The sequence below is a fragment of the Macadamia integrifolia genome, unplaced genomic scaffold (assembly GCF_013358625.1).
Source record: "Macadamia integrifolia cultivar HAES 741 unplaced genomic scaffold, SCU_Mint_v3 scaffold448, whole genome shotgun sequence".
Taxonomy (NCBI): domain Eukaryota; kingdom Viridiplantae; phylum Streptophyta; class Magnoliopsida; order Proteales; family Proteaceae; genus Macadamia; species Macadamia integrifolia.
The window spans coordinates 295,691-322,238 of record NW_024870451.1 but is presented as its reverse complement, the minus strand read 5'-3'; the positions used below and the strand labels follow the sequence as shown (position 1 = coordinate 322,238).

Below are 26,548 nucleotides of genomic sequence, written 5' to 3'. Positions count from 1 at the left end.
TATATATATATATATATATTTTGTATGGAGCCATGTCACCGACCCCACTGAGTTTATTGTTGTTGTTGTTGTAAAATGTATAGTAAATTTTTAGAACAAGGGCAGACCTTAGCACAATGGTAAAGTTGCTCCATTGCGAGTAACAAGTTCAAGTCGGAAATAGTTACTCCGCAAAGCGGGGATAATACGCTGTGTACGATATGACCCCACAATGGAGAGAGCCTCATGCATTGGGCACACCCTTTAGTAAATTTCAAGAACCATTTGGTTAAATGGGATTAATCTACACCAAGGGTGTTTTAACCCTTAGGGAAGTGAAATCTCTTATATATATATATATATATATATATATTTTGTATGGAGCCATGTCACCGACCCCACTGAGTTTATTGTTGTTGTTGTTGTAGAATGTATAGTAAATTTTTAGAACAAGGGCAGACCTTAGCACAATGGTAAAGTTGCTCCATTGCGAGTAACAAGTTCAAGTCGGAAATAGTTACTCCGCAAAGCGGGGATAATACGCTGTGTGCGATATGACTCCACAGTGGAGAGAGCCTCATGCACTGGGCACACCCTTTCTTTAGTAAATTTCAAGAACCATTTGGCTAAATGGGAATAATCTACACCAAGGGTGTTTTAACCCTTAGGGAAGTGAAATCTCTTCTCCATCGGTGATGTGATCGTGTGATTGGATTCTACCCTTCGCTATATGATCTGATGGTACCAATGGGAGTGGATTGGAGATTCTTCTTCACCAAGTGCATTCAAACTCGGCCCTATTTTTTAGGGTACTTACAATATCTAACCCCCACCCAAAACATGAAGGTGGGATTCAATCCTTTCCATTTTCTACTAGTTCCACATTTCCAAAACAAGAGCAGGAGACTGTTGCTTTTGTACTCCTTAGATACTCTCTCTTGACAACTTATGAAGGCTACAAAGAGGATCATAGAGAAAGAAGAAGAGTTCTTTATGCTGACCCTCCCTCATTACATGGGAGAGGGTGGTGGGTTCATTAACCTATAAGCTAAACTAGAAGGACTTAGATTAAGGAAGCTTAGTTGCCTAGTTAAATAGGGGAGGATAGGTTATAATAAGTCAGTCTTGCCCTCCCATTTACCTTCTAGAGAGGGGCAACTAGAAAAAATTCCATTTAAGTATGTAACGAAAGGGTTTTCCCTACACTGCCAGTGGTGAGAATCTCCCACACCACATAAATGGCGACGTTACAGAATAAGAATGTATCATCTACATAGAATCCACATTTAAAAAAACAAAATAAAATACGTGTGAGTGGGGATCAAGTACATTAGCAATTATTGTTATGTTGTGGCTTGCTTGACATTCAACTTTGGTCTATTGATGGCCTAAGTCTGATCTATTGAGTATTTCAGTTGGAATATTGGATTTAGGCCCATTCTTTGAACCTAATAACTATTTACTTTTACATGAAAATTGAATGAATGATACTGTGATGGAAACACTAATCTTTGTAAGAATTTAAGAATCAAACACAACAGAAAATACGATAATCGCAGTAGCAACATCGAAATCTTATTGTGATTGGTGATTATAATGAAGTGAGACATAACCATTGGTGAGATGCATCATAAGTGAAAAAACTAATGTCATAAAAACTAGAGTAACTGAGTAAGAGATGAAGATGAAGAAGAAGAGAAAGGCAATTAGGAAAGGGTAATAAGAAGACTAAAAGTCTGTAAAATTCTCCGTACCACATGACTAAGAGTGAAGGGATGATGATGGGTTTCAACTAATTTCAAGCTCTCCATGAACTCACACCCACAAACCACCTTCAGTAGTACCCCATTTACATACTAGCCATCATTTGCTGGCTTAGAATCCAAAGAGGGGTGGGGAGCAGCCAAACATGTTTGTTTATATGATTTTAACTTTTTAAGGGACCATATTTTGGGCCACTCAGCCTAATGAACTACTCTGAAGGCCCTCACTCACATACTTGCATTTTTTTTTTTTTTTTTAATCTAGTCATCACCAGGTATCTTATGGAAAATCACCATTTAAAAAGTGGTTTCACAATTGTAGAATGACTTTTTACCATTTATTGGGAAAGGGTTCTGTAAGGGGCCCTCATGCAAAAGAATCTCCAAGTGGGTTTTTAATATTTGTGGTTCAGGTGGAACCCAAAATCTATTGATAGGTAGACTTCATGGTCCTTCTTTTTTTTTTTTCTGTTAAAATATCATATATATTAAGGGCATAGGCAAATTACAAAAATTACGCAGAAATCCGAAACCTTGGCCTTCCTTGCACTTCTTTTTGCAGCTCACTTTGAATCCGTAGACTTTTAAAAAGCTTAGAAGAATTTAAGACTATGGGAAAGTCTCTTTCCCTCATGTAAAAAGTTTCAAAAAATTCAAGACTATGGAAAGTGCACAGGGCAGCAGCCTTCTCTTACTATTGTAACATAATCTTTCTCTCATTAATATATCATGCTTTTCTTTGATAAAAAAAAAATAAATAAACCATAGACATCCATGAAAATAGAAGCAAATGCATACCAGTATATAGAAGGGTATTTGATTGAATTAGGTTCTAAAATTTGATAGTTATTAATTCACGTCATTCTGTAGATATCTATTATTAGAATTTTCATATCACTCTTATAGGAGGGAAAATTGAAGCATCCACAAGGAGATCCTTTTCCAAGTAAACCGCTTAGATGAATTTTGATTTCCTTTATTTATTTTTTATTTTTTTTTGAATTTTTTAATCATGGTTCATCTATGGTCATTGTACTAATCTTCTCTAGAAAACATTACATCTGTACAATTCATCGAAGTACAATACGTCTCCCTTTCCCCAACCCACTTCAAGCCCACCTCCACTATCAAAAAAGTAAAAATAAAAAGATGGACATTTTTCAGTCCAATTTTTGGTTGAAACAAATATTATCAAGCATTTTTATTCTCTAATTAACCGATGTATAAAATGATGATAATTATTCTTCGAAATTAAGCAATCCATTTGACCAATAGGATGAGTAAAAAATAGTTAAATACCAAAGTTTTGAGAAGAAAGAAGAAAATTTCTAGCTTTCTATTTTTTTGTCTATCATGGTGTGTCAAATTTAAGACTCATTATTCAATTAAATACCCATCCATGTATGTTTTTTGTCCATATATTTTATGCACTCTCTTGTAATCTTCTAGATTTTCAAAGCTTTACTTTGCCTTTTGATGAACTTTGTTTGGAAAAATAGGAAAATAAAAAATATTAATTATTTTTATCAAAATTTTTATTTTCAGGATCCAAAATAAGATGAATTTAAGGCAAAAATCTTGGATGATTCTATAGAGAGAGAGAGAGAGATCTAGGTGGTGTCAAAAAGCACCACTTGACAATGAAGACTTGAAGAGAATTATCTTTCCCTGCCCGTTCCCCCAAAAAAATGGTAACTTGAAGAATATTATGTTTGTTCATGGCTTCTATGGTTCTCACAGGGTCCGGTGTTGATCTAGTATTCTAGTGGACATGTATAGGTGTATTCGCGTGCCTAGTGGACTTAGCAAGGCCAAAGGTTAGACCAAAAAAAAAATATTATGTTTTATTGACTTAATGAAATCATTAACACAAAACAAATCCTTTTCAAAGAAAAAACTTCAAACAAGAAGGCTAAGGAGAACGGTGAAAGAAGACTATAATCTAAGAGGGGTCAAAGAGCACCTGTTGACAGTGATAGACTTGAAGAGACCTCTCCCCCCCCCCCCCCCCACCCCCCAAAAAAAAAAGAAAGGGGAGAGTACTAAGGTACAATGTTTATGAACTGAATGAAGTCACTTAACACAAAACAAATTCAATGTAATGAAAATCTTCAAACAAGATGGCTAAGATGAAAGGTAAAAAAATATCATGATCTGTGAACTAATGGCTTATATATTATAGGTGGATGGTTTTTTTCTATTTTGGCTAACAAGTGGAAACCATTGGTACCCGTGACGCCATTTGTCACCACCACCACCATTACCACCAATGTGGGAACTAAATAAAAATTAAAGAGTAAAGTTCTTATATCAGGAGTTCAATTTTAATCATGCCTCCTAAGTCCTATCCTTAGTTTAGTTGACAGATGATTTCATGTCACTAGTACAATTAAAGGGTCCTCTTTCCAGGTTATTTGATGTGGGTTTTGTCTCAAACTCTGACTAACCTCTATTAAACAACACACTTCTCTCCCCCCAAGAGTATCTTAGTTGGGTGGTGTTGCTTTCTACCTTTGGGGTGATATCTCTTTCTAGATTATGGATGGAACTGTTTTTGCTTTGAATTTGAATTAGAGAGATGGGGTTTAACTAATAAAGAAAACCAGGAAGGAGGGAAGGAAACTGAGATACAATGCCTACAGTGCAAGAAAGCCAAAGGGCAAACAAGTAGTGGAGACTTCACTACTTCAGGCTTAAACATGGAATAGGACAAATCAATGGCAACTATCTCTGTGTCATCTCTCATAACCTTTACTTTAGGATGAATTCAACCACGATTTGAGGAGGAGGGAGAGAAGAACTATGGAGCAAACACAGCAAATGTTATGTTTCAAATTTTTTCCTTTAAAAAAGAAAAAAATGGATAAAGTTTTTTTTTTTCACTAGTGGAGAAGAATTTCCCCTCACCATCGGTGATTTGACCTTTTGATTGGATTCTTTACTGTACAATGTTGAAAACACCCCTCTAAGTAATCAATGGACACATGACAGTGATGAGGAGATTCCTCCATCCACAATGAAGAAAAAGTCGATCTTATTATTAGAAGGTATATACTAGTAGGGAAAAAAGTTTTTGTGGGAGAGTGTAACCCTCGCACGCAGACACATAATTCATGTGGTCATGCCAATGTGTAGAACTATTTGATAACACCTATCTTTCTTTGGGTTTTGCTGAAACAACCTCAGCTTATCTGAACACATGGGATCCTGGCATAAAAAAACCCTATAATATCATACGATCTATGTGTAGACACTTCATTATGTTCCCCCCAAAAAAAATCATGATTAAAAAGAATAAACTATAAAACTATACTTCAAAAGGGTTTGAAATCATATAGTAAATTTTTTGAAATTAAAGTTGCATTTGGTATTATTTTTTGAAATGTATTATTATTGACCCAACCTAGAACCATCCCCTCATGTGGGGGTGTGGGTAAGGGGGTGTAGGGCCTTCTATTGAACCTTGAAGTACCCTTAGCTAGTTGTCTTTGAGAAAGAGACAAGCTGACAAAGAACACTACTTGTGGAAGCCAACGCCTTGGCATGACCTAGTCATCTACTTACAACCACAAGCTCTTGAAAAAGAAGAGCCAAGCAAAATCATTTAGAACCATATTGGGGGACTTCCACAATGATAATACTTTTAGTCATATATATATATATATATATATATAGATAGATATCTTGTTGTCCCCTTCCATTAACATTCCATCTATATATATATATATATATATATATCTTGTTGTCCCTCCCCTTCCATTAACATTCCATCTTTCCTTTGCTTTCATTTGACATGTCTTTGTACGTCTGAAGAACAAGCACTGCACGCTCATAAAGGATTGCTCATTCGTTTCTTTTTCAACAGACCTAACACATAATTTTGGAGAAGAAGTTCAGGCACTCATCAGGACTCTGAAATCTTCCTAGTGTTTACTACTTTATTTGTTCTGTCAATAATATAGCGGTCAAGGAAACAACTCTTATTTGATGGATGCAGGACAACAACTTCCTCCTTTTTTTTTTTAATCTTAAATACCCGTCAATGCATGAAGGTCAAATATTATTGTCACAATGGTTTGTTAGTTTTTTATATTCACGATACATCTATTCTGTCACTTGGACAAATGATGTGTCTATTCTAACCAATAGATGAAGAGGATATGGTCTAGATTAGTCATATGTCAAAATTTTTAGAACCTGATTCAATCAAATATCCTTCTATATTGGCATGCATCTTGTGTATATCCATGCTTGCATGTATACAGTATATTAACCATAACCACGCATTCTCCCAACTATGAGAAATAGATGGCTCATATAGGAAAAACCTTGTAAATGGATGGTTCAGATCTATTTTTACATTCTGAAAACATCATATCTAAAAAATCCATTACTCAATTTTGTACTTACTAGAAACATTATAGATTGGACTGAATTTCCTTTTCACCCATGCTGAAAGAGGAATTCCTTCTCCATTGACATCGTTACCTTTGGATGCCCAAGGGGAGGATAGTTTCAACCCCACACAAACGGTGGGTGAGACTTTGTGATGAGACATCATAAAGTCACAGGGGATTCTTCCTCCCCCACTGATGAAGAAAAACTTTCACCTTACGAACGTTACTTGGTCACATGGCCCCAATGCCAACACAGGGGCCAATGGAAATTCGTAAAAGAATAGAATTATCCTCTAAAAATCACCATTTTTAACCTTACAATGTTGTCAGGCTGCATAGCATAAGCTAGCACCTCCATGTGTTTATCTCTCTCCCCCTCTTATGTTATCATATTTTTGTCCCTATTGTGGGAAGAGAGATAGACACAGAAAGACGCTAGTTTATGCTATGCAGTTGGACAGTGAACTCAATCCTCAAGATTATACAAGTCTTTCACAAAAATCACAAACTATTGTAAAAGAAAGTCAAGTTTATTGTTTGTAATTTTTAAAATGAAAAAAATATATATATGATATAGATAGTTTGGTTATGATTTATTTTTTATTTTTTTTATTATTTTTTTATAAAAGTGGTTGAAGAGCTTAACCAAAAAAATTACAAAGATGTAAAATATTAATAAAAGGACAAATTGTTTGAGATTTAAAATGTAACCGCAAGCGTACGGATCAGTGTAGCTACGGGTCGAACACAGAGAGAGCAGCCACTTTATTTTTTTATTTCTTTTAATAATGCGAAAGTGAACCGATTAATGATTGTGATCTAATTCTAATTACCGTCCTAAACATATGTATCTAAAATAACGTCCTAACCATTCGTCATCTAAGAATTTAAAGACGCAAGCCACGCAATTAAAAAAAAAAAATAAATAAATAAAAGAAAAAAAATACTGAAATAAAAATAAAATAAAAGAAAGGGAATAAAGCTAGAGAGAGACTCACAAGTAAGTTTCTCTACTTAGCCCGAGGGATGCATCATAATATGAGCTTCCCTACTTGACCAGAGAGTAACTTTTACAAGGGTTACTCTACTTGGCTTTAGGGAAAGGGAGACAATTAAAATAAAAGCAATAAATTGATGGTTCTATGGCTAGGAGGGGCAAAGCCATCACATACACTAGCCATGAACCTTGGGGGAAAGGAATAGCAATAATGTAACGACTGAAAATAAAAATCCTAAATTAAGAAAGAAAGGGTAGTCAGAAGAGGGAATGAGAGGGGGGAGAGAAGACTACTGAAGGAGCCTACTTACTTGAATCAATGCTTGAACTTGAAAAAAAATTGCTCCACGGCTCGTGATCTTGTCACCTAGATCTAAGCCTAGAACTATAACTTAAAAAATTACAACTCAATTGCATAAATCATAAACATAAAAAAGCTGAATAAAAATAAAAGAGTGCTTGCTTTAATTGACATAAAAAAAACTATTACAAAAGTGATTAAAGAGAAAAATAGAGGAGAACTAGAACTAAAGAGAGAAAGAGGAAGAGAGAGAGCAACTAGAAAAACTAGAAGAAGAATGAATTGTGTCTCCTCCTCTTACATGAGTTGTATTTATAGGGAATGGAGAGGTAGGATAACAATTTTCTCTTTCCTAAAAGAGAGAAACCCACAATTGATTGTGAGATCTTTTGAGTCCAAAAGTGCTAAGATGGAGGAGAGAGAAGAGAGAAATAAATTTTGAGAAATTTCCTATAATTTTTTGCTTATTTTCTTTCCTTTTTTTTCTAATTTATTTTTCTTCTTTTTTCTCTCTCCTAGGGACGATTTTTTTCTTCCTTTGTGTGATTTGGACAATCTTTGGTGATGATGTGGAGGAGAGAGAAGATTTGGACAATCTCTATTTCTCCCCTTTTTTTCTTTCCTTTTTTTTTTCTTCTCTTCTTGCTTCCACGATTTTCCTTTCCTTTTTTTTTTCTTCTCTTGTGCAAGAACCCTTCCACGATTTTGCTTGCTTCTAATTTGATGTGGAAATCCCCTCCATGCCCTTAGTGCTTTAAGTGAGTGAAAAGCAGGAAATCTTCAACAAATTCTCTAAAAAAAACAACCATGAGATTCAAACTTGAGACCTCTTGGTGAGCAAGGGAATTTTGTACACCATAGCTTACCAACTACGCTAAGTAGTTGTTGTTACCAAAAACAAATCTTTAATCACTTAAGGATGTGGTCCATCGATCCTTGTTGGCATTTGGAGTATTCCTTGTACCTCTGGGACAATTGCAAACAGGCTGGTTTTGCATCTCGGTTCAGTTCTGATCCATTATTCTTTTTCTAACCCGAAAAAGAATAATCGTTTGTACGGGTGACCAAACGAATGTGTACTTTTAATTGAACACGTCCATCTTGCTCAGAATTTCGTCCTCTTCGCAACCATGGAAAGAAATAGGACCTCTTTACGTGTAAAATTGAAGATATAGCGCCCGATAGTCCTTAAGGCCTTGAAAATATAAAACCTGCAAAAAAAGAGTAAAACCCAAGGTAGCTCAATTCTAAATATGTAAAATGCATGTTTTACTACCCTAGATTTCACACATAAATGTGCTCATCACAAATCTTACCTGTAATAATAATAATATAATAATAAATTATTATTATTATTATTATTATAAAAAAAAAACAATAAAGGGAGATTTTGGCCCTTAATTGCTCTTTGACCACCTTTGGTCTGCAAAGCAGAGACTTCTCTTTTTTAATAATATTTTACATAAATATTTAAGTTTTTTTTTTTCGGTACATATTCTTTTTTCCTCTAATTAAAAAAAAAGACACTTATTTCCCTTTAGGTGGTACTAGTTTCAACCTAATTTTGGTCAACTTACTAGTACTCATAAATACCCTTTTGATTAACCAAGTATCAAGTTTAAGGCACTATTTTAATCATATAGTCCACAATGTACTTTTCACTTATTAAATTTACATATATCAAATTTGATCTCTCAACTAATTTTGAAAGTTTTTATTATACTCATGAATGTGTGCTGAAACTCACCAAATGGTTTTTCCTTTATCTCTTTTTCGAGCGAAGGAAAAGTTTCAAGTCAATACTTAATGTAGATATCAAATTGGGGCCTGTAGATTAGTATTAAAAGATAAATAAATAAATAAATAAATAATGTATTCGTAGAATGATGGCGGTGAAATGATCACCTCAACCAATGAAATATAGAAATTCCACCCCATTAATTCTTTTATATACACTCTTATTGGTCCTACGCTAATGCAGGAACTATGTTGCCTTTTTAGAGAACTTGCCCCCTTTTTATTTATTTATTTTTAAGAATTGGATCACAATGGTTGATTAAAACCACGAAAGAAGATCATGTTGGGAGAAAGCAATCAACAATATCTCGGTGATGGAGGCCCATTCTCATTCACGAATGGGCCAGTATTATAATGGAGGCCCAACCCAAATGTAAAGTAGACCCGACTAAAGGAGCTCCGAGGCTCAAACACGTGTTGAGCTAAAATGGTTGCCCGATCGAATGTTGTGATCCGACCATTTATAGTCCAAGATGGATTAACAACCGTCTGATCGAATAGATATGCATTCTTGTCTCAGCCTATAAAATCCGACAATCTAACTCGAAGAAAATGATGCTAGATCTTAAGTTGATGAACTGATTAGCTTCTAATGGATTCTCCTTCTTTAACTTCTAGGGAGGTCTTCAAAGAACCTAGGACCCATTTGATTTTGTTTTAGAATTGTGTTTTTTTATTTTTATGTACTTAGAAATGAAAAAACACCTCAAAAATCGTTTGATTTGTCTGTTTTTTTTCAATTTTTTTTTTATATAGAAATATAAATCATATTTCTATGTCTAAAAACAGGAATGAGGAACAAGTCATACTTATTTTTCTGTTTTTAAAAAGAAATGGGAGGGACAAAAATTGTGAAAATTCCGATACTCCACTCGACCTACCCCAACTTCAATCCATTGTTGAAACTTCTCGCTATCCAGAAGCGGCAACTCCAACTTGTTTGTGTGAAGCTCATAGTTTTGGACTACCTTCATCCTTTTGAAGCTCATATCCACGAAGCATACCTGCAATTTCAATATCGTGCCTTCACTCGTGAGTTGCATACCTACAACGTTGTGCTTTCGCTCATGTCTTGAACCCTACTACATTGTTGAAAGCATTTCAAAAAACAGAAAATCAAACATCTTTTTACAATACCAAAAATCGTCTCTTAGCACAAAAACAGAAAAACTAGTTTCTACTGAATCAAAGGGGCCCTTAGCTTGGCACTGTCTGGGAATCCGTACTCAAGATAATGATCCAAATTCCAGACTAGGGTTTCAGAGTTCGTATGAGAAATGATATCGGTCTCAACCAATTTTGTTATGATTCCAATCTGAATCGGTCTGTATTGATCGGTTTTACCCTAATTTATTTATTTTTTTTTAAATATGATTTTACGATTTTACCCTTGATCCGATATCCAGGATCGACCAGGTATATCGGTTCACCCAAATCCGGAATCCGCCAGGGAGGCCTGATTCTGAGAGGGGCCGTGGGGATGTGTGGCATTTATGTAAATAATTCATTTCAGTCAGAGAGATACTCTTTTCCCACTTTTGATTTGCTGGGTAACGCACTTAATCCCCCGCGGGTGATCCCATAATAACTGTTCAATTCCAAAGAGATCGCCCTAGCTTTCTTCTCTTGATCTGTGCTAATCATAAGAGAGAGAGAGAGAGAACAAGCCTGACTGACTCTCTTCCAGAGACTACAGGAACGAAAAAGAGGGCGAGAGAGACAAACAAGGAGATAGCCATGGCATCTGCAATTCTCAGGCGATCGAACGGCAGTTCGATGCAGTGGATGGCGACTGGGTTTCGAGCTGCTGTTTCGAGGGCCTTTGCGTCCGTTTCAGTCGGAGCTGACATCGTTGATGCAGCTCCAGGTGTCTCTCTTCAGAAGGCTCGTACCTGGGAGGAAGGGTTATCCTCTAATTTCTCCACTACACCTCTCAAAGATATCTTCAAGGTTCTCTCTCCCTTTCCCTTTTATTGATTGAGCCCATTTGGGCGTCAATCTAATCAAATCAGTACAAACTAATTCAGTTCTGTAATTTGTTTTCCAGGGTAAGAAAGTCGTCATATTTGGGCTCCCTGTAAGTTCATTTCCTTCTCTTCTTTTATTTTTTGCCCTGGTTTCTGCTTTTCTTATTTATTTATTTATTTAGCTGGCATAACTGGATTTTTTTTTTTCTTGATTTTGTTCCATTTGGACCATTTTTTCATGTTGATGGGTAGCTGATGTTTTTTCAAGAAATTTGGTTGGGGATGCAGTTTCTTTCACCTACGAATTTCCTAGTATTGAAATTTAAAATCGTACATTTTCTTTTGTTGCCTGATCTGCCAAATGCGTAATGTTAATTTGAGCATAATTACTCTTTTTTTGTTGTGGAACTTGACATAATTATATTGATTGAGCGTTCACAGCTTTTTTACCCGGCATTTTTTTGTGCATTTGCTAGGTCCTATATTATTTGTTGGCATTTGCAAACTCTTTTTTATCCAGGATTCTGTATTTGTCAATCTCATCAGAAACGAACAATTGATGCTCTACCCATCTCATTTTCCAGGGCGCATTCACTGGAGTTTGTTCTAAAGCTCATGTGCCTAGTTACAAGAACAACATCGATAAGTTCAAGGCCAAGGGGATTGATTCTGTAATTTGTGTAGCCGTCAATGACCCATATGTTATGAAGGGATGGGCAGAGAAGCTTGAAGCAAACGATGTAAGCTCTCTCAAAATCTTAACACACAAATGCAACTACAAGATACCTTCGAACTTCTTTATCTTTGAATTTTTAGTATATTTGTGAATGTTTTTTAATTCACTGTGATTTGCAACTCTCTTTCAATTTAATTGATTATGGTCATGTTTCTGAATTCCATGATTTGCATCTCTCTTTTAATTCGCAGCTTGTGAAGGGCACAAAGTTGCTCGAGTTATGGAAACAAGTTCCCTTTTCTTTTCCCTCTTTTGCTTTTTATAACTGAATTTTTCAGCATCATTTGCATTGTTCTTACAATTCATAGCTCTCAAATGGCACATAAGTTTTTTAGTAGTGTAAACAAGATCCCTTTATGCAGTTTCCTCTTCCTTTTGGTTTGATATATGAGGAAGTTAAATTTCAGCCATTCTCTGCCATTTCAACTCTAGAGTTAGCATTTAGTTGGGTAACATATTGATATTTGAAGCTTTTGCAAGGTCACATTATCAACTGCATACATACTGCACTTCTTACTTGTCTGAACAATTTATCCTAATTCCCATGTCTTTATCCTATTGCCTGTCATGGATTTTCCGAACTCTTTATATTGTCACAGTATCATTCTGTGGTCTACCATTAATGGGAAACTTTTTGGTGGCTTTTAACTGATGTTGGTTCTCCTATTTCTGTAGTTTTACACTGTACTTGCTGAGTAATCTTTTCATTACAAAGCAAAGTTAATATTATGGTAAAGAATGCAAACAAAGCCCACTAGACCTCACAAACTGATCCATCTGGCATCTTTGAACTATCCCCCTTTTTCTACTTGAACGATCCAAGTTTCATTTAGAAAGATACTATAAATGCTATATAGACAGAATGAATCCAAACGATAATCTTTGGTTATCTCAATTCTGTAGTAGTTTCTATTTTTATCTTTGGCAAATAATTTTCATTTACAAAGTAAGAATGTTGCATGGAAAGGGGAAGAAAAACCTTCCTAGACTTTAACTCAAAACAAACAAGCATGTGAAGGTACCAGCTAACCTAGCTGCTAAGGACGGCTGGTTCACACATCATCTTGAGATCAAATAAAAAATTCATATATAAATTTCAAAAACAATGATAAATAGATGTTGATTTTCCTTCTCTCTCTCTCTCTCTCTCTCTCTCACTCACACACATTGAAAGATATAGAGCCTGAAGGCTTGGAGAAACCAATCTTTACCTGACATTCCACTTCAAAGGTACTGATTTTTTTTTGCAGCCTTGCAAGGGCTCTCTGTAAACGGTCCTTGCATTTATTTTATGCCATATATTTCATCATCCTGCCCTGTTTCACTGGTGGTTACTCATAGCGACCTTAAGACTCTCCAGATATTTTATTTTAACCTTCGACAAAGAATTCTTTTGAGACAAGGGAAGGTTCTTTAAGATGCTTTGGACGTGCAATTTAGACCACCTAATACAACACCATTGAAGTGTGATATAATGCAAATTGGATGTGTTGAAAGGACAAGGGAAAGGTGCGGATAAGACCTAATTTGGACTTCGAAGTGGTGAGAATAAGACCTGAATACTTGCCAGTAGTTATGACCTTAATTAGAGTGGAGTGGTAACAGAGTACTCATTCAGCTGGCTCCAACTAGCATCACTGGTATAACCATGATCCAACACCCATAATTAAAGCCCTTGAAACATTTAGCATCAGAACAAGTGTAACGGATGTAATATGACCAATTCAAATATAGTAAATTTGCAAGAACATATGCATGACACATGAAATGGGTAACCAATACAAATCTCTTTTACCCATCAGGAAAAAATCATTTTTGGGTTCAGTTTGGATTGTGAGAGTCCAAAGAGCTGGGAATTGGCCTAATTTATGACATACAATGTAGAGGTACCTGATCATGATGGGAATTGATCCTTGATGTTTGTACTTCAATTTGCATGACCAATATGCTTTTTTGTAGAAAGTTTCCAATGTACAAGGCAAACTAACTCACAGCTGTTTGGACTCTTATAATTCAAACTGACACTAATGAAAATGTTGCTTATTATTGTATTGATTTGTTTAATTTCTATGAACTTATTAATCTGAAGGAGAAGCAGAGATGATTAGAAAAAAATCTAGGGGCAATGTTGTGTAAGGTGTATGTAATTACTGTTTATCCTATCTAGATTGAATTTTATGGGGACTTCACTGGGAGCTTCCACAAGAGCCTGGAGTTGGACAAAGATCTTACTGGTGCTTTGATGGGACCTCGTTCTCAGAGGTGAGCCTTTTCTTTTGATTTCTTCTACAACACTTGTGTCACTGTTTTCTTGCTATTCAGACCCCTTACGTGGAGAAGTTGGACAATTATGCCTACTACTAAATTGTTGTGGCTGTTATTAAGGGCTCTGTTGATAGTTTTGCTTGGCTTTTGTTGTTCAGATGGTCAGCCTATGTTGAAGATGGAAAGGTTAAGGTTCTCAATGTAGAGACAGTCCCATCTGAGTTCAAGGTTTCTGGTGGAGATGTGATTTTGGGCCAGATATAAGCCACTTTTATTTCAGGATTCTTGTGTTGGCTTGTTTCTCAGGTCAGTAGTATATAGGTTCCTCATTAATAAAGAGTAAGAACATGATGTTTACAATGAATTTTGTTTTTTGTTTTAGTGATCAAAGTATTATTGTGACCTTTTAGAACCACTTGTAATCTATGTTTTTTGGGCATTCTACCTTCCTAATTGAATCTCTCTGTCCCATCATTCTTAGTCCACAAAAATTTAAAGTCTACAACACACCACCACTAGCACTAAGCTTCATTACCACTTGTACTATTAACAGACCAAAGGTTCTTATTTCACATAACTACAGACCAGACACCACAAACCCATATACACATCCTAGTAGTTCATCCTCTCCTCTTGGAAGGTGAAAACCCCAACAGTACTCGACCATATCTATATATCTAAGAGTTCGCAATGACCCCTCCATTAACGTGCATCACCTGGCCGGTGATGTAGGAGGAATCTGCCGGACAAGCAAGGAACACATAGGCTGGTGCCACCTCGTGAGCCTGCCCTGCCCTGTTCATAGGCACCTCTGACCCAAAGTTGGCACACTCTTCCGGACTAAACGAAGCCGGAATCAGAGGCGTCCATATAGGCCCTGGTGCCACACCATTAACACGGATGCCCCTATCCACCAAATGCAAAGCCAAACTCCTCACGAACGCCACAATTGCACCTTTTGTGGCTGCGTAATCAATCAACTTAGGACTACCCTTGTACGCAACCACTGAAGTAGAACAGATTATAGAGCTTCCTTCCTTCATATACTTCAAAGCCTGCCTCACTGTGAAGAATTGAGCGAAGATGTTTGTCCTGAACACCCTCTCTATCCGCTCCTCGTCTATCTCCTCCATAGACCTTGCCTTATACTGCTCGGCTGCATTGTTGACTAGGATGTCGATCCTGCCATAAGTATTGACCACTTCCTCGACCACTCGTTTGCAGTGTTCGTCGTAGCCCAGATCGGCAGGGATGGCGAGGGGGGCCCTGGCGTCGCTGGTCTTGGCTTGTTCGATTATGTGAAGGGTGTCCATAGCATCCTTGTCCTCCTGACCTTTCACGTACGTAAAGCATACCGTCGCCCCTTCTAGTGCGTAGCAGTAGCACACTGCCCTTCCGATCCCTGAGTCTCCCCCAGTCACTAGTGCTACTCTCCCCTGTTCATTTAGAAAATGAGAGCCTATGATAATGCGAAAAATGATAAAAATATTTTGTACAAACATTCACACAATTGAACATAAGAATGTGATTTGTTGACTCCATGGCTGCCCACTCCGGATCGGGTAGCCCTTTCTAAGGGGCTGTCACCCTACTCCAAGATTTTTGCCTAAAAGCAGGTAGCCCTAGGTTTATACCTGGAGACAGGCAGCACTTTCCTTGGGGCTCTCACTCTGGCACCAGGTCGCCTCTTCCGCACGGATTGGGTCAAGGATCGACTGCTTTGATACTATTATTAACTCAACCTCATAAACTGATTTACAAAATGAGGGGACCTAAGACCATATCAATTCACATCAATTCCCAATCCCCATAAGCTGATATGAGATCGTAACAGTGTGTGATGGGTTGGAACTAGGAGAACCTATTTCAGGTAATTTACCAAAAATATCCATATAGACCTAAAAAATAATTCCTTGGCTACCACACCTAAACACCAGATGGACATGCCAGTTCTGGGGCGAGGCACTGGCAATAACAAGAATGACGTGCAAGGTAGATCAATTCCTCCGGGCCCTTGGCCACTTAATGCAAGTGATGGAATACAAGATAATCTAACCCAAACAATTCATACTACCCCAGCTTATTATGGGTCTGAATCTTCATATGGTTTATGAAAAAATTAATTCTGAGATAAAAGATGATCCTAAAGGTAAAACGTACTACATGCATAAATGTATTATACTAATTAAGAGAGGGAATGGGTTGGAAGAGATGAATTACGTGGAGCTTATTAGCAGGTCTGTATTCATGGCTGATAGCTTGAGGGGTTGGGTCCATCACATACTCTTTGCCTGGCTGCCTCTCTTGTCTCTGCGGTGGGAATTGCTTGCCTTGGGTCGCCATTAATTTAAGCTCTCAAAGAAAAACAATTCTCCGATGATGATACGCCGGAATATTAATTTTCCGGTAAATTGAAGGTGCTTATCTGATCAAATCCTCTGGGTAATGGGTTACTAATACTACCACAGTGCTCTATGCCTTGGATCAAATTTGATCTACCGGACGGCCTTGCTTTTTAATAGAAGGTGGGTATGACATGTCATTCCACCTGTCTGATTAATGTGTCTACGTGTCTACTGGTTCTCATGCAGCCGACTCGTCAGTCAATCTAGATAAACCTAGGTAAGGAAGCTTCTAGCCCGGTCAGACTAAGGTTTGAGAAATCAAATCGGATCGGCCGATTTGAGCCAATCCCAATTCGAACCATTCTTGGACGGAAACTAGGGTTTAGGGGGATAATATCGATTTCCTTGATTCTGGATCCGATCCGGCCAGACCAGGGTTTGTAAAAACGACTTGGATCGACTGATTCGATTGATCAAGAATTCAAGATCAGGAATCAGTATAGGCCGATCCCAATTCCGTCCAATCATGTATGGAAACTAGGGTATAAGGGGGTTTGTTGAATTCCCTTGATTCTGGCCAATAATGATCCAAGACTGATTCGGATCTTCATTTCTGTTTTTTAAACCCTGGCCAGACCGGAGTTGGATATTTGAACTTGGAGGCAGATGTACGATGATGATTGATGATTCTGTGCTTTTATTGATAGAATTGACTAGATCACGTGGTTGGGAATTAAGGTAAATGAATTTGACGGGCATTGATAAATCAACGTTTTAAATAATGTGAGAATCCAATGGACAGTGGAAAAATTTTTTTTTTTTTTATAAGAGAAATTCTATTGCTGCGAGCATCTGGAATTCTTGAACATCAGACAACACTATTTTTAGGAAAAGAATGTACATTGAATTCCTTTCTTATAGTAAAATATCCTCAAAGGGTCTCTATGATATAATTTATATTTATGTTTTGTGTCCTATTTATAAAATATCATTTAAAAAAAATTGAAGTCGTTAATTAAAAATCATTTGATAGGTATAATAGTTTGTTCATGAAACAGTCAAAATTGTTCTCTCCATACCCCAAACAGATACTTCCATTTTGGTTGCCCAATTTCCCCCCCCCCCCCCCAAAATTAAATAATGAGGTCATTAAAATCAATAGATCGACAAAAAACAAAATCTCAATTCATATACGAAAAAGACCCACATAATAAAAAAGGAGATTGATAAAAACGAATATAAGATAAGAAATCAGGCAAGGAACAAGTACATAAATACCACACAAACCAAGTAACCAACCAGGCTAAACCAGCAGCAATCCTCAACCATATTTATTTATCGGCAAAAGGTTTTATGCACTGCCGTGTACACAGTAACACACCCTCGTCAAAAGGCTAAAAGGCACAACCATGTATGCTTTGCGCTGTATATGAAAACGGGCTATATTAAGGAAGGGCGGATCAGGTTCACGTACGAGAACGACTCTGATCCATAGATTTAATATCAATTTTCTCTCTCTTCATTTACTAGATTTTAAATCCACAAACCAAGGACGTACGAGAAATTCTTGTACGTGAATCTGATCCATTCGCTTTAACCACTCGTTAATTCTATGATTTCAGGATCAAATACCATGATTTCAGGATCAAATACCATAGCAATAAGTTCCTTTTTCTTTTTTCAAGCAAGCCCAAGGAAAGTTGAACTTGTGGCAACTTAGTTGTACTGAACAACTCCATTGTGGTATGTCAACAAGTTTAGGCTAGTGGAATGTGGAATACAATAAGTCTCAAGTAATAATACTAAGCACAAGGAAAGCAAGGCACTTTACCAGTTCTTTTTTAGAAGAGAAAATCCAACAACAGAAGCAAGGGGGAGCAGGATTCCTCCGGTGCACGTTTTCTAAAGGCCTATATATATCTCCTCACATTGCTTAATAAAGACAACAGTAACTGTTAAACCAGAAAATAACTCAACCAATATTATATCTATATATGCAGAGCGCGATTTTTTTCTCCTCTCCATTAGAGTAAATGTAAATCAACCCCACATATCCAGGACACTGGACCGATCAACTCTCTGAATATGGGGGGTTGATTTACATTTTGTATGCCACTATGTAAATATCACGAAGCTCACACCCATCCAGGCTCTAAAGCATCACAGTATGTCCTGCAAAGGATTATGGAGTTATCAGTCAATGCAACAATGAAAAGCAAATTCTAAGTAGTTAAAAAGTGACTATGTATTGAATATTCAAGTCTGTGCTTTCTCTTGTTCTATGGCATGTGTTCTTCATTTGCAGGTCAGAGCATAAAAAGATTGATTAACCAAATATAAAGAAATTAAAAATAGAAATAAAAAAGAAAAGTGTTAATGCAGATCTCTATTTCAACAAGGAAAATGCAATGTAACCGGTGTTATCGGTTTCAAGATGAGTAATAGAAATACCCCAATATTGATTCATGTCCTTTAGTGTCAAGTTTTAATAGTACTACTGTGTTTTGGAGAAGGCTTTTGTGCATGGTTGTGCACCATACACGACCGTTACAAAACATCTCTCCTTGTGTTTTATTTATTTATCTTTTTGATTGGCAAGAGTTGTGCTATGGTGTTAAGGTTTAAGACGAAAGCTTGACACAATGCTCAGTGTGCCTCTATTCAATTTCTCAGAATAACAGCTCTAGACCATTGTATTGAGGTTCAACAAACCTAATCAGAACATCATTGCCCCATTGTATTGAGGTTCAACAAACCTAATCAGAACATCATTACCCAAAGGAAGTTATGGGCCCTCCCTTTGCATGGTCCCACTCCCACCACAGGATAATTTGAGCTTCCAAGATAATTTTCATAAATTTGGAGCAAATTTTTGTTGACTCCATCCAATTGCAAGTGAAATTAAGAGATATGAAATTAAAATAAAATAAAATGAGACTTTCTAATCATTATCAACAATAATTTTGTCGGTGGAAGCTTCTCCTAACTTTGAAACAGTGATTGAAAATCACAAAGACACATTTTGCAGCAGTACCCGAACATCAATCCTTCCCTTGCATCAACAACCACCCCACATCAATGAATTCAGTGCCTCTGACCCCCTTTTCTATGGTTGGGATATAATAGATTATGCAACACACACGCATGATGGAAAAACATGCAGCAAAAAGGTTGAAGCAGGATCCCCTCCTAGGTCTATGCTACACCTAGCAATAGACCTTACCGAGCTAACTAGAAAATTTATGAAAGGTATAAAATGCTGGAGTTTGGGTGAGCCTGTGGTGCAATGATTAAATTGCACTATTGCAACATATTGGTCACAGGTTCAAAACCTAGAAATAGCCTCCTGTGAAGCAGGGGGTAAGACTGCATACATTTGCCCCTCCTAGACCCTGTAGTAGCAAAAGCCTTGTGCATTTAAAAAGATACTGCAGTTCAGAAAATAAACTTCCACCAAAGATACAATAGGTCAAATGGGAAAAATTAGGCAAAACCATAAATTTGGCAAGCTGAGCACTGGATAAATTTTGGAAGACTCCCCTTTATAAACAATCTATCAATTTATCTCCACTGTATGGCTGACAATGTGCGGGCTTTTTTAACCCACAATGTATGGGCTTTTCCCCTTGATTTTTCAATGATTCCCATCGAGTTCATGTTACGCTTACTTCCTAGACTAATCAAACTTTTTCTAAACCCTTATAACAAATGTGTATACCAAATTGATCTGCAATTTTGACCATTGATAAATGATGATGTGGACAACTTGCCCATCAAATTTGCACGCCAACTAAGGGTGTGATGGAATGGATTCCGAGTTCAGGTGGTTGGAACCCAATTCCCATAAGAAAATTCCGTCTTTCAAGCAAGACCACTAAAGAGTACAGAGAAAAGGAAATTAAAAGAAGTAACTAACAACGATATCAGACCTGTGCTTGATGAACTTCTGAATGGCCAGGGACAGAAGAAATGCTTTCTGAGACATGAAAAGGTGCATTGGAATTTGTACCATGAACAGTCTCCACATCATTTCTATCTTGAGACTGAATAATTAGGCTCTCCTGCACACTCTTTCCATTGTATGAATAACCTGAGGTCCCTTCATTAGATCCGGAAGGAGGTGCAGAACCTCCGGTGCGCTTTGCTATAGGCTCTAGACGCTCCATCATGCGAGCAACACCAGCACTCACCTCACGCTGAACGTCCCTGCTCAGCTCCTTAACTGTGCTATTTCGGGCCAATAGCTTCTCCCTGAAACCTCTCGTACTTCTCGAGATTGATTCTTTATATCTGTGTGACAAAAGCACACGTATCAACTGAAGAAATATAACAGATTATTAACTCGGAATAAGTCAATTTATAATTTTACTTACTTGGCAGAGGCAGCAGACCATCTGGATTTAATCGATTCTGAGAAGGAGAGTAGCTCAGATGAATGAGAACTTTGGGGAATGCTGGGTGGCGTCTGGCTATGAAGAACACTGAAAACAATTAAAGGGTGATTAAGATAATGAATTCTGCAACAAGAACAAAATATCAAACGGAAGGGGCACTAATGCAGTGTTATGTTAAATCCAACATCTAAAACAGTACAAGCATATGTTCTATCTAGCACCAACACAAAAGAAATGCAAGTCAAGTGAAACAAGACAAAGCTCCAACATTAAGTCACATGGCAGTGACAACCATGAAAACTATCATAACATGGAAGCTATCACAGTCAAAACTACAGAAGTTTGCTTAGAATTCAATTGAGTAGTATAAGTAGATAAGAATGGTAATCATACTCTGCACGTATTAGCATATGCACAAGTATCTTTCATCGGAAGTAAATAAGATGAGAAAAATTGGAAGAAAAATGTGGGGTTCCCAAAAAGCCTATCTTGATGCATAAAGAGTACGTGGGACAAATTGAAGTGGTTGATTGCACTATATTCATAATAATTAACCAAGGTCAGATGAGAATACCCAGATCTCAAATGACCATATCTATGGTCCAAAGCTTCAGAACGCATATTTTCACGTGAAGAACGCGGAGATGATGGCGGCCGATCATCAATGGCAGAAGGTAAAATAGTTTCTGGAGAAGCATCAGGGGATGACATATGATTTGTTTCTGTTGGTGTAGTTGTGTGTGTCTCCTGAACATCAGATACATTTGCAGGAGAGGTAAAAACAAAGATTTGGGATGGACCCATGCCAGAAGTTCTGCGCCTCTCCCTCCTACCATAATGTGGCCTGCCAAGGCCAGCAGCAGCTAGATGTCGCATGATATGCTCTTCAAAATCTGACTCATCTGAGTAGGGTGCATCCTGAAAATACAATCAACTATTTGAGAATGAAGTAAGAGAACACATTGAACAAGTACAATTTCCATCAAAACCCAGAAACTCACATGGCTGAATTGAGAGTCTTCAACAAGAAGGCGAGTATCAGATGATCTTTGCCTTGATCTTAAATTCCTCTCGATTTCCACTGCCGCAAGAAGCTCCTGACTGTAGAAAGAAAACAAATAAATAAATAAATAAAAAGATGGAAAACAATAGAGAATACAAAAAAAATGGCATGAACGATGAGCAAGTTAAATAGCTCCCGTTTTATCAGAAATCCCATGCCTCTATCGAACATGGTTAATCTGAGGAAGTTTGTACAAATGGATCAAAATTTTGGCACTGGGTGTTAAAGAAATGTCTTTTCAAAAAGAAGAGTATTCACCTGGCAGGATCCTTCAAGACAAGCAATTGCCAGCAAATTGGGCACTCTTTGCTTCTTTGTGACCTGGAGAAAAACTTTTCGTTCAGTTGGAATATGTGATATCAGATATAAAAGCCTATAGCTTCAATAAAAAAAAAATGGTTGCTATGCCTACCAGTCAAGAATACACTGAAGATGATACCCGTGCCTGCAATTGGTAACCTGAAATGAGCAAGCATATCAAAAGGATATCAAAACAAGATCACCAACCTCTCGAACAATCAGACAATCATCTAAACTCAAATGTAACCATATCTTGGTTGCCACATTCATAAGCTCTTTCACTGCGATGTTTTTTTTTCCGAAAGTGAGAGAGAATAAGAAACGACAGTATGCAAAAAATTCTCTCGGTAAAGAAGAAGAATAAAGAAAAAGATCACAGTAAACCAGTGACTGAAGCCCCCACCGAAACATCAAAATGATAATTTTTTTTTTTCCATCAAAATCAAAACTTTTTAACGAGTTCAGTGAAACAAATTAACAACAACAATAAATAACGCACAAAAGAAGAACCATTGGAGATCATACAGTAGCAGGATCAGCAGAAGAGAAAGGCTCCAGGCAAATGCTACATGCGTCTTCTTCGTATCCATCTTGATCGGCTCCTGGTCCTGGAGGCATTGGCGGCAATTCGACAGGATTCTCGACAGCCGAAGTGAAACCCTCCATTAATTAACAGAACACAACTGAATCAAAGGAAATTTGATCGAAGGTAGAGCCAACAGAAACGAGAAGAAGATCAGAGACAGAGAGAGAAACCTATATAGGTAGAAGGAACCCGATGAAGAAAAGGATAAAAGGAAAACCCTACAAAGTAGAAAGAGTAAGAGAAATGATGTTCCAGTGGTCAAAGGAAGGAATTGGAATTATCCCTTTAATGGATTGATCTTCGAAGTAATTTAACTAGTTTTACTCGGTGATGGTCTGACAGAGTTAGAGAGAGAAAGAGACAGAGGGTCTAGAGAGAGAAAGAGAAGGTCAGAAGCATGAAACGATGTCCGAAGTAGAAGGGAAATCGCAAGACGACACTGTGTCTAAATCCGATTCACACGGTTGACAAAACCTCACTAGTCTTCCACCGCGAAATCTGGGATTTTTCTTTTCCTTTTTCTTTTCTTGGGTGGTCTTTCATCACTCAAAGGCGCATGTTAGACCTTGACAGCTACCCCCACCCTGCGGTTGACTGACTCATTCCCAATGAATTACGGATTTCTGTTCATGGTTCAATAATTCAGAATCCGACCCGAATTAGTTGTTGTCGATTTCGATTTACATTCAAATCTGGTTGAACCGGATATAAAAGTACCAAATCGGATCGGTTGGAACCGACAGCCATAAATTAAGGATTTCTGATCATGGTTCAATAATTCAGAATCCGACCCGAATTAGTTGTTGTCGATTTCGATTTACATTCAAATCTGGTTGAACCGGATATAAAAGTACCAAATCGGATCGGTTGGAACCGACAGCCATAAATTAAGGATTTCTGATCATGGTTCAATAATTCAGAATCCGACCCGAATTAGTTGTTGTCGATTTCGATTTACATTCAAATCTGGTTGAACCGGATATAAAAGTACCAAATCGGATCGGTTGGAACCGACAGCCATCCTGATTCTAATCATTGATAATTTGATATGATCCCAATTCCTCAGACCAGGTTCGGATCTTCTATTTGGAATTTGGATGTGTTATTCATCACACGTGAGAATGACACATGTATCATTATACGCGCTTTTCTCTCTCTTTTTCTTTGGAATGGGGGCCACATATGAAAATTTTCCACCACGTGATTTGACCAATGAGTTAAAATTTTGTTGGTTTGTAAACCCAAATTTCTTTATTCACATGCTACAGTAAATCGAGTTTGCCAAGTAGGAAAATAAAACAATAGAAATATCTAAGTTTTTTTTTTTTTTTTTTTTTTTTTTTTTTTCGTATCAAAGATAAAATATTCATGTTCAGGTTAGATATGAGGTAGGAGTGTGTGGTTACTGGGTTAGTAAAATATCTAAGATTGTGTTTGATATGCATAGGTCAATAATATATTCTAAAATATCATGTTAGGTGGAGCCTTAATTTCAAAAGGTACACTAAATATTCTAAGTCGAAACATATCTAAACTAGTCTTGAAAGTATTAGCTGCGAAGTTGATCTACCCTCCTTGGGATTGGACTGTTAGGTCATCATTACATTTTGATCCACCACCTATTGATATAATCGAACTTGTCAATGGACACTGTTGGTGGCCATGGTGAAGGAATTCCTCTTCTGAAAACTTGGTCAATCGGTGATAGATCGAGCCTAGTTGATTTTAACACGCAAAATAAATTTTGTTTGTAGATTCTATATATCAGCCAATGATGAAATGGACAATATGTTTACAAAAATTTCATATGGTCCATATATTAAAACCACACAAATATTTTTATATTATTTGGGATTTGAATGAAACTCACTCTATACTTTTATTTTTTTTGTAGTGTATTGATTTTTTAGTAGCATATATTTTTTGGAGTTTTATGTTGCTTTGGTAGTTTGAGAGTTAGGTTCCATCACACCCTATTTAAAATATGTAGCACTATGCCATTTATAAATGATAATTTTTTTTTTTCTGTCATTCTAATATTTCTTTGTCTTATTGTAAGGAGGAAATCTTATTATAACCAAAGTTGGTGAAAATGAAGTGATTGCCTTAAATTATTCTTAATGAAACATTTCTTTTTCAAATGAGGGAATAATCATGTCATTTCATATGTGCACAACATGCAAGATAACGAGAATGACACAATGATAAGTCATTTACTCACAAAAAATAATAATAATGATAAATCTCATACAAATTATTTTGAAAAATATTTTATTTTATTATATTTTATTATTATTATTATTTTTTATCATTATATTTTAAAAGACTTTGAATGAAATTATAAAATAAAATGAAGGTTGTTATAACTTCTCATCCACCACTATACAATATAGTTACAACAATATACACCCTATTATTAAAATATATATATATATATACATATTTTAAATGAATTAAAAGATCATATTACTTGGAAGAAGAAATAGCCTTAGAGTCAATAATATATTACAAGCCCATAAGAAAATAAAACAGCATTAAGCATTCATTTAAAAAAAAAAAAAAAGCCTCAAATCAAGCTGAATAGTTAAAACCATGTTCTCTCTCATTGCAAAAGCCTTGCAAATTAGGCATTATATTCACATGGTCATCATAGGGATTCCAGATATGAGATAAGTATTCACGTACGCACATGCATTAATCTGTATTACATAGAAATCATGAATAGACCATTTTCGATTGATTAAGAAACACATTTTTCATCAGTAACTTATGACCAGACCTTAGACTTGAGAAATCTTCATTGTTACAATTAGACATTATGAGTTTTGATGTACCAACAATTAATATCTCAAACTATGTATCGATGAATTGAATACATGGTGTTTGATTATGAACAAAATATACATTTCATAAAGAATTTTTTTTTTTGGTAGAATTTCATAAAGAATATAAAAGAAAACATTAATTGTACATGACTAGATAAAATCTGGATCTTGGGGTCTCCGCAGCCCCGTGTTTAGGCGTAGAAACGCGTCTAGGTAGGGAGTTTTTTTACCTATCTTTAGGCTCCGTTTGGTATCGTTTCTGTTCCAGAAACTCCGTTTCGTGTCAGAAACGGAAATTTCAGTTTCTGTGTCAAAACGCCGTTTTTAAACGATTTAGGGTTGTTTGGTGAATCTGTTTCTAAAACAGTTCCAGAACCAAGAAACGACAGTTCTGTCGTTTGGTAATACTTGTTTCAGAAACGATTTTTTTTTTTGTTCTCTCTTTTCTTTTATTTTAAGTCAATAATTACAAAAAATAACATTAAAATAATGAGCAACGCATATAAATTCTTTTGGGACAATAAAATATTACACACCAACTACAAAAAAGATGGTTTTCAAAGGATGAATAAAATAAGTATTAACAATGCCTTCTGCAAGTTAATTATTACATAATTCCCCAAATTTTCACTGTTTTTCCAAGTCTAAAGACTTGAATGCATGGAAGATGTCTTTCATCTTATTTGTTTGGTCCTCTAATCCTTTAAGTGTCCCTTCCAAATATCCTTTCATGTACTCGTTCGAAACGGACGGTGGTCTGGATGATGTTGATGTTGAACTTGGGCTTTCTGAACATAATGTATGTTGTATGGTAGAGATATGTGTTTCATCTT

At 36.5% G+C, this 26,548-nt stretch overlaps 3 protein-coding genes across 4 annotated transcripts; 1 reads left to right on the top strand and 2 right to left on the bottom strand.

Annotated features, from left to right (window-relative positions):
* Positions 1-10,833: 10,833 nt before the first annotated feature.
* Positions 10,834-14,676, top strand: LOC122068625 (peroxiredoxin-2F, mitochondrial). Its single transcript, XM_042632494.1, has 5 exons — positions 10,834-11,184; positions 11,282-11,311; positions 11,786-11,941; positions 14,105-14,199; positions 14,361-14,676. The coding sequence occupies exons 1-5, from the start codon at positions 10,972-10,974 to the stop codon at positions 14,464-14,466; spliced, it is 600 nt and encodes a 199-aa protein (XP_042488428.1). The 5' UTR covers positions 10,834-10,971; the 3' UTR covers positions 14,467-14,676.
* A 72-nt stretch (positions 14,677-14,748) lies between these two features.
* LOC122068624 (NADPH-dependent aldehyde reductase 1, chloroplastic-like) lies at positions 14,749-16,650 on the bottom strand. The gene is made up of 2 exons (XM_042632493.1): positions 16,423-16,650; positions 14,749-15,638 (listed from the first exon to the last, which is right to left on the bottom strand). Exons 1-2 carry the CDS (start codon positions 16,543-16,545, stop codon positions 14,880-14,882), a joined length of 882 nt encoding a protein of 293 aa, XP_042488427.1. The 5' UTR covers positions 16,546-16,650; the 3' UTR covers positions 14,749-14,879.
* Positions 16,651-18,291: 1,641 nt separating this feature from the next.
* On the bottom strand, positions 18,292-23,366 carry LOC122068629 (E3 ubiquitin-protein ligase RHF1A-like). Of its 2 annotated transcripts, none has more exons than XM_042632496.1 (8): positions 22,830-23,366; positions 22,417-22,463; positions 22,263-22,325; positions 21,943-22,042; positions 21,516-21,859; positions 20,921-21,016; positions 20,477-20,837; positions 18,292-18,719 (listed from the first exon to the last, which is right to left on the bottom strand). In XM_042632496.1, exons 1-8 carry the CDS (start codon positions 22,968-22,970, stop codon positions 18,708-18,710), a joined length of 1,164 nt encoding a protein of 387 aa, XP_042488430.1. In that variant the 5' UTR covers positions 22,971-23,366; the 3' UTR covers positions 18,292-18,707. The 2 variants fall into 2 exon arrangements, with proteins under 2 accessions (XP_042488430.1, XP_042488429.1); XM_042632495.1 differs by having other exon boundaries at positions 20,921-21,028; positions 22,830-23,363.
* Between the last annotated feature and the right edge of the window lie 3,182 nt (positions 23,367-26,548).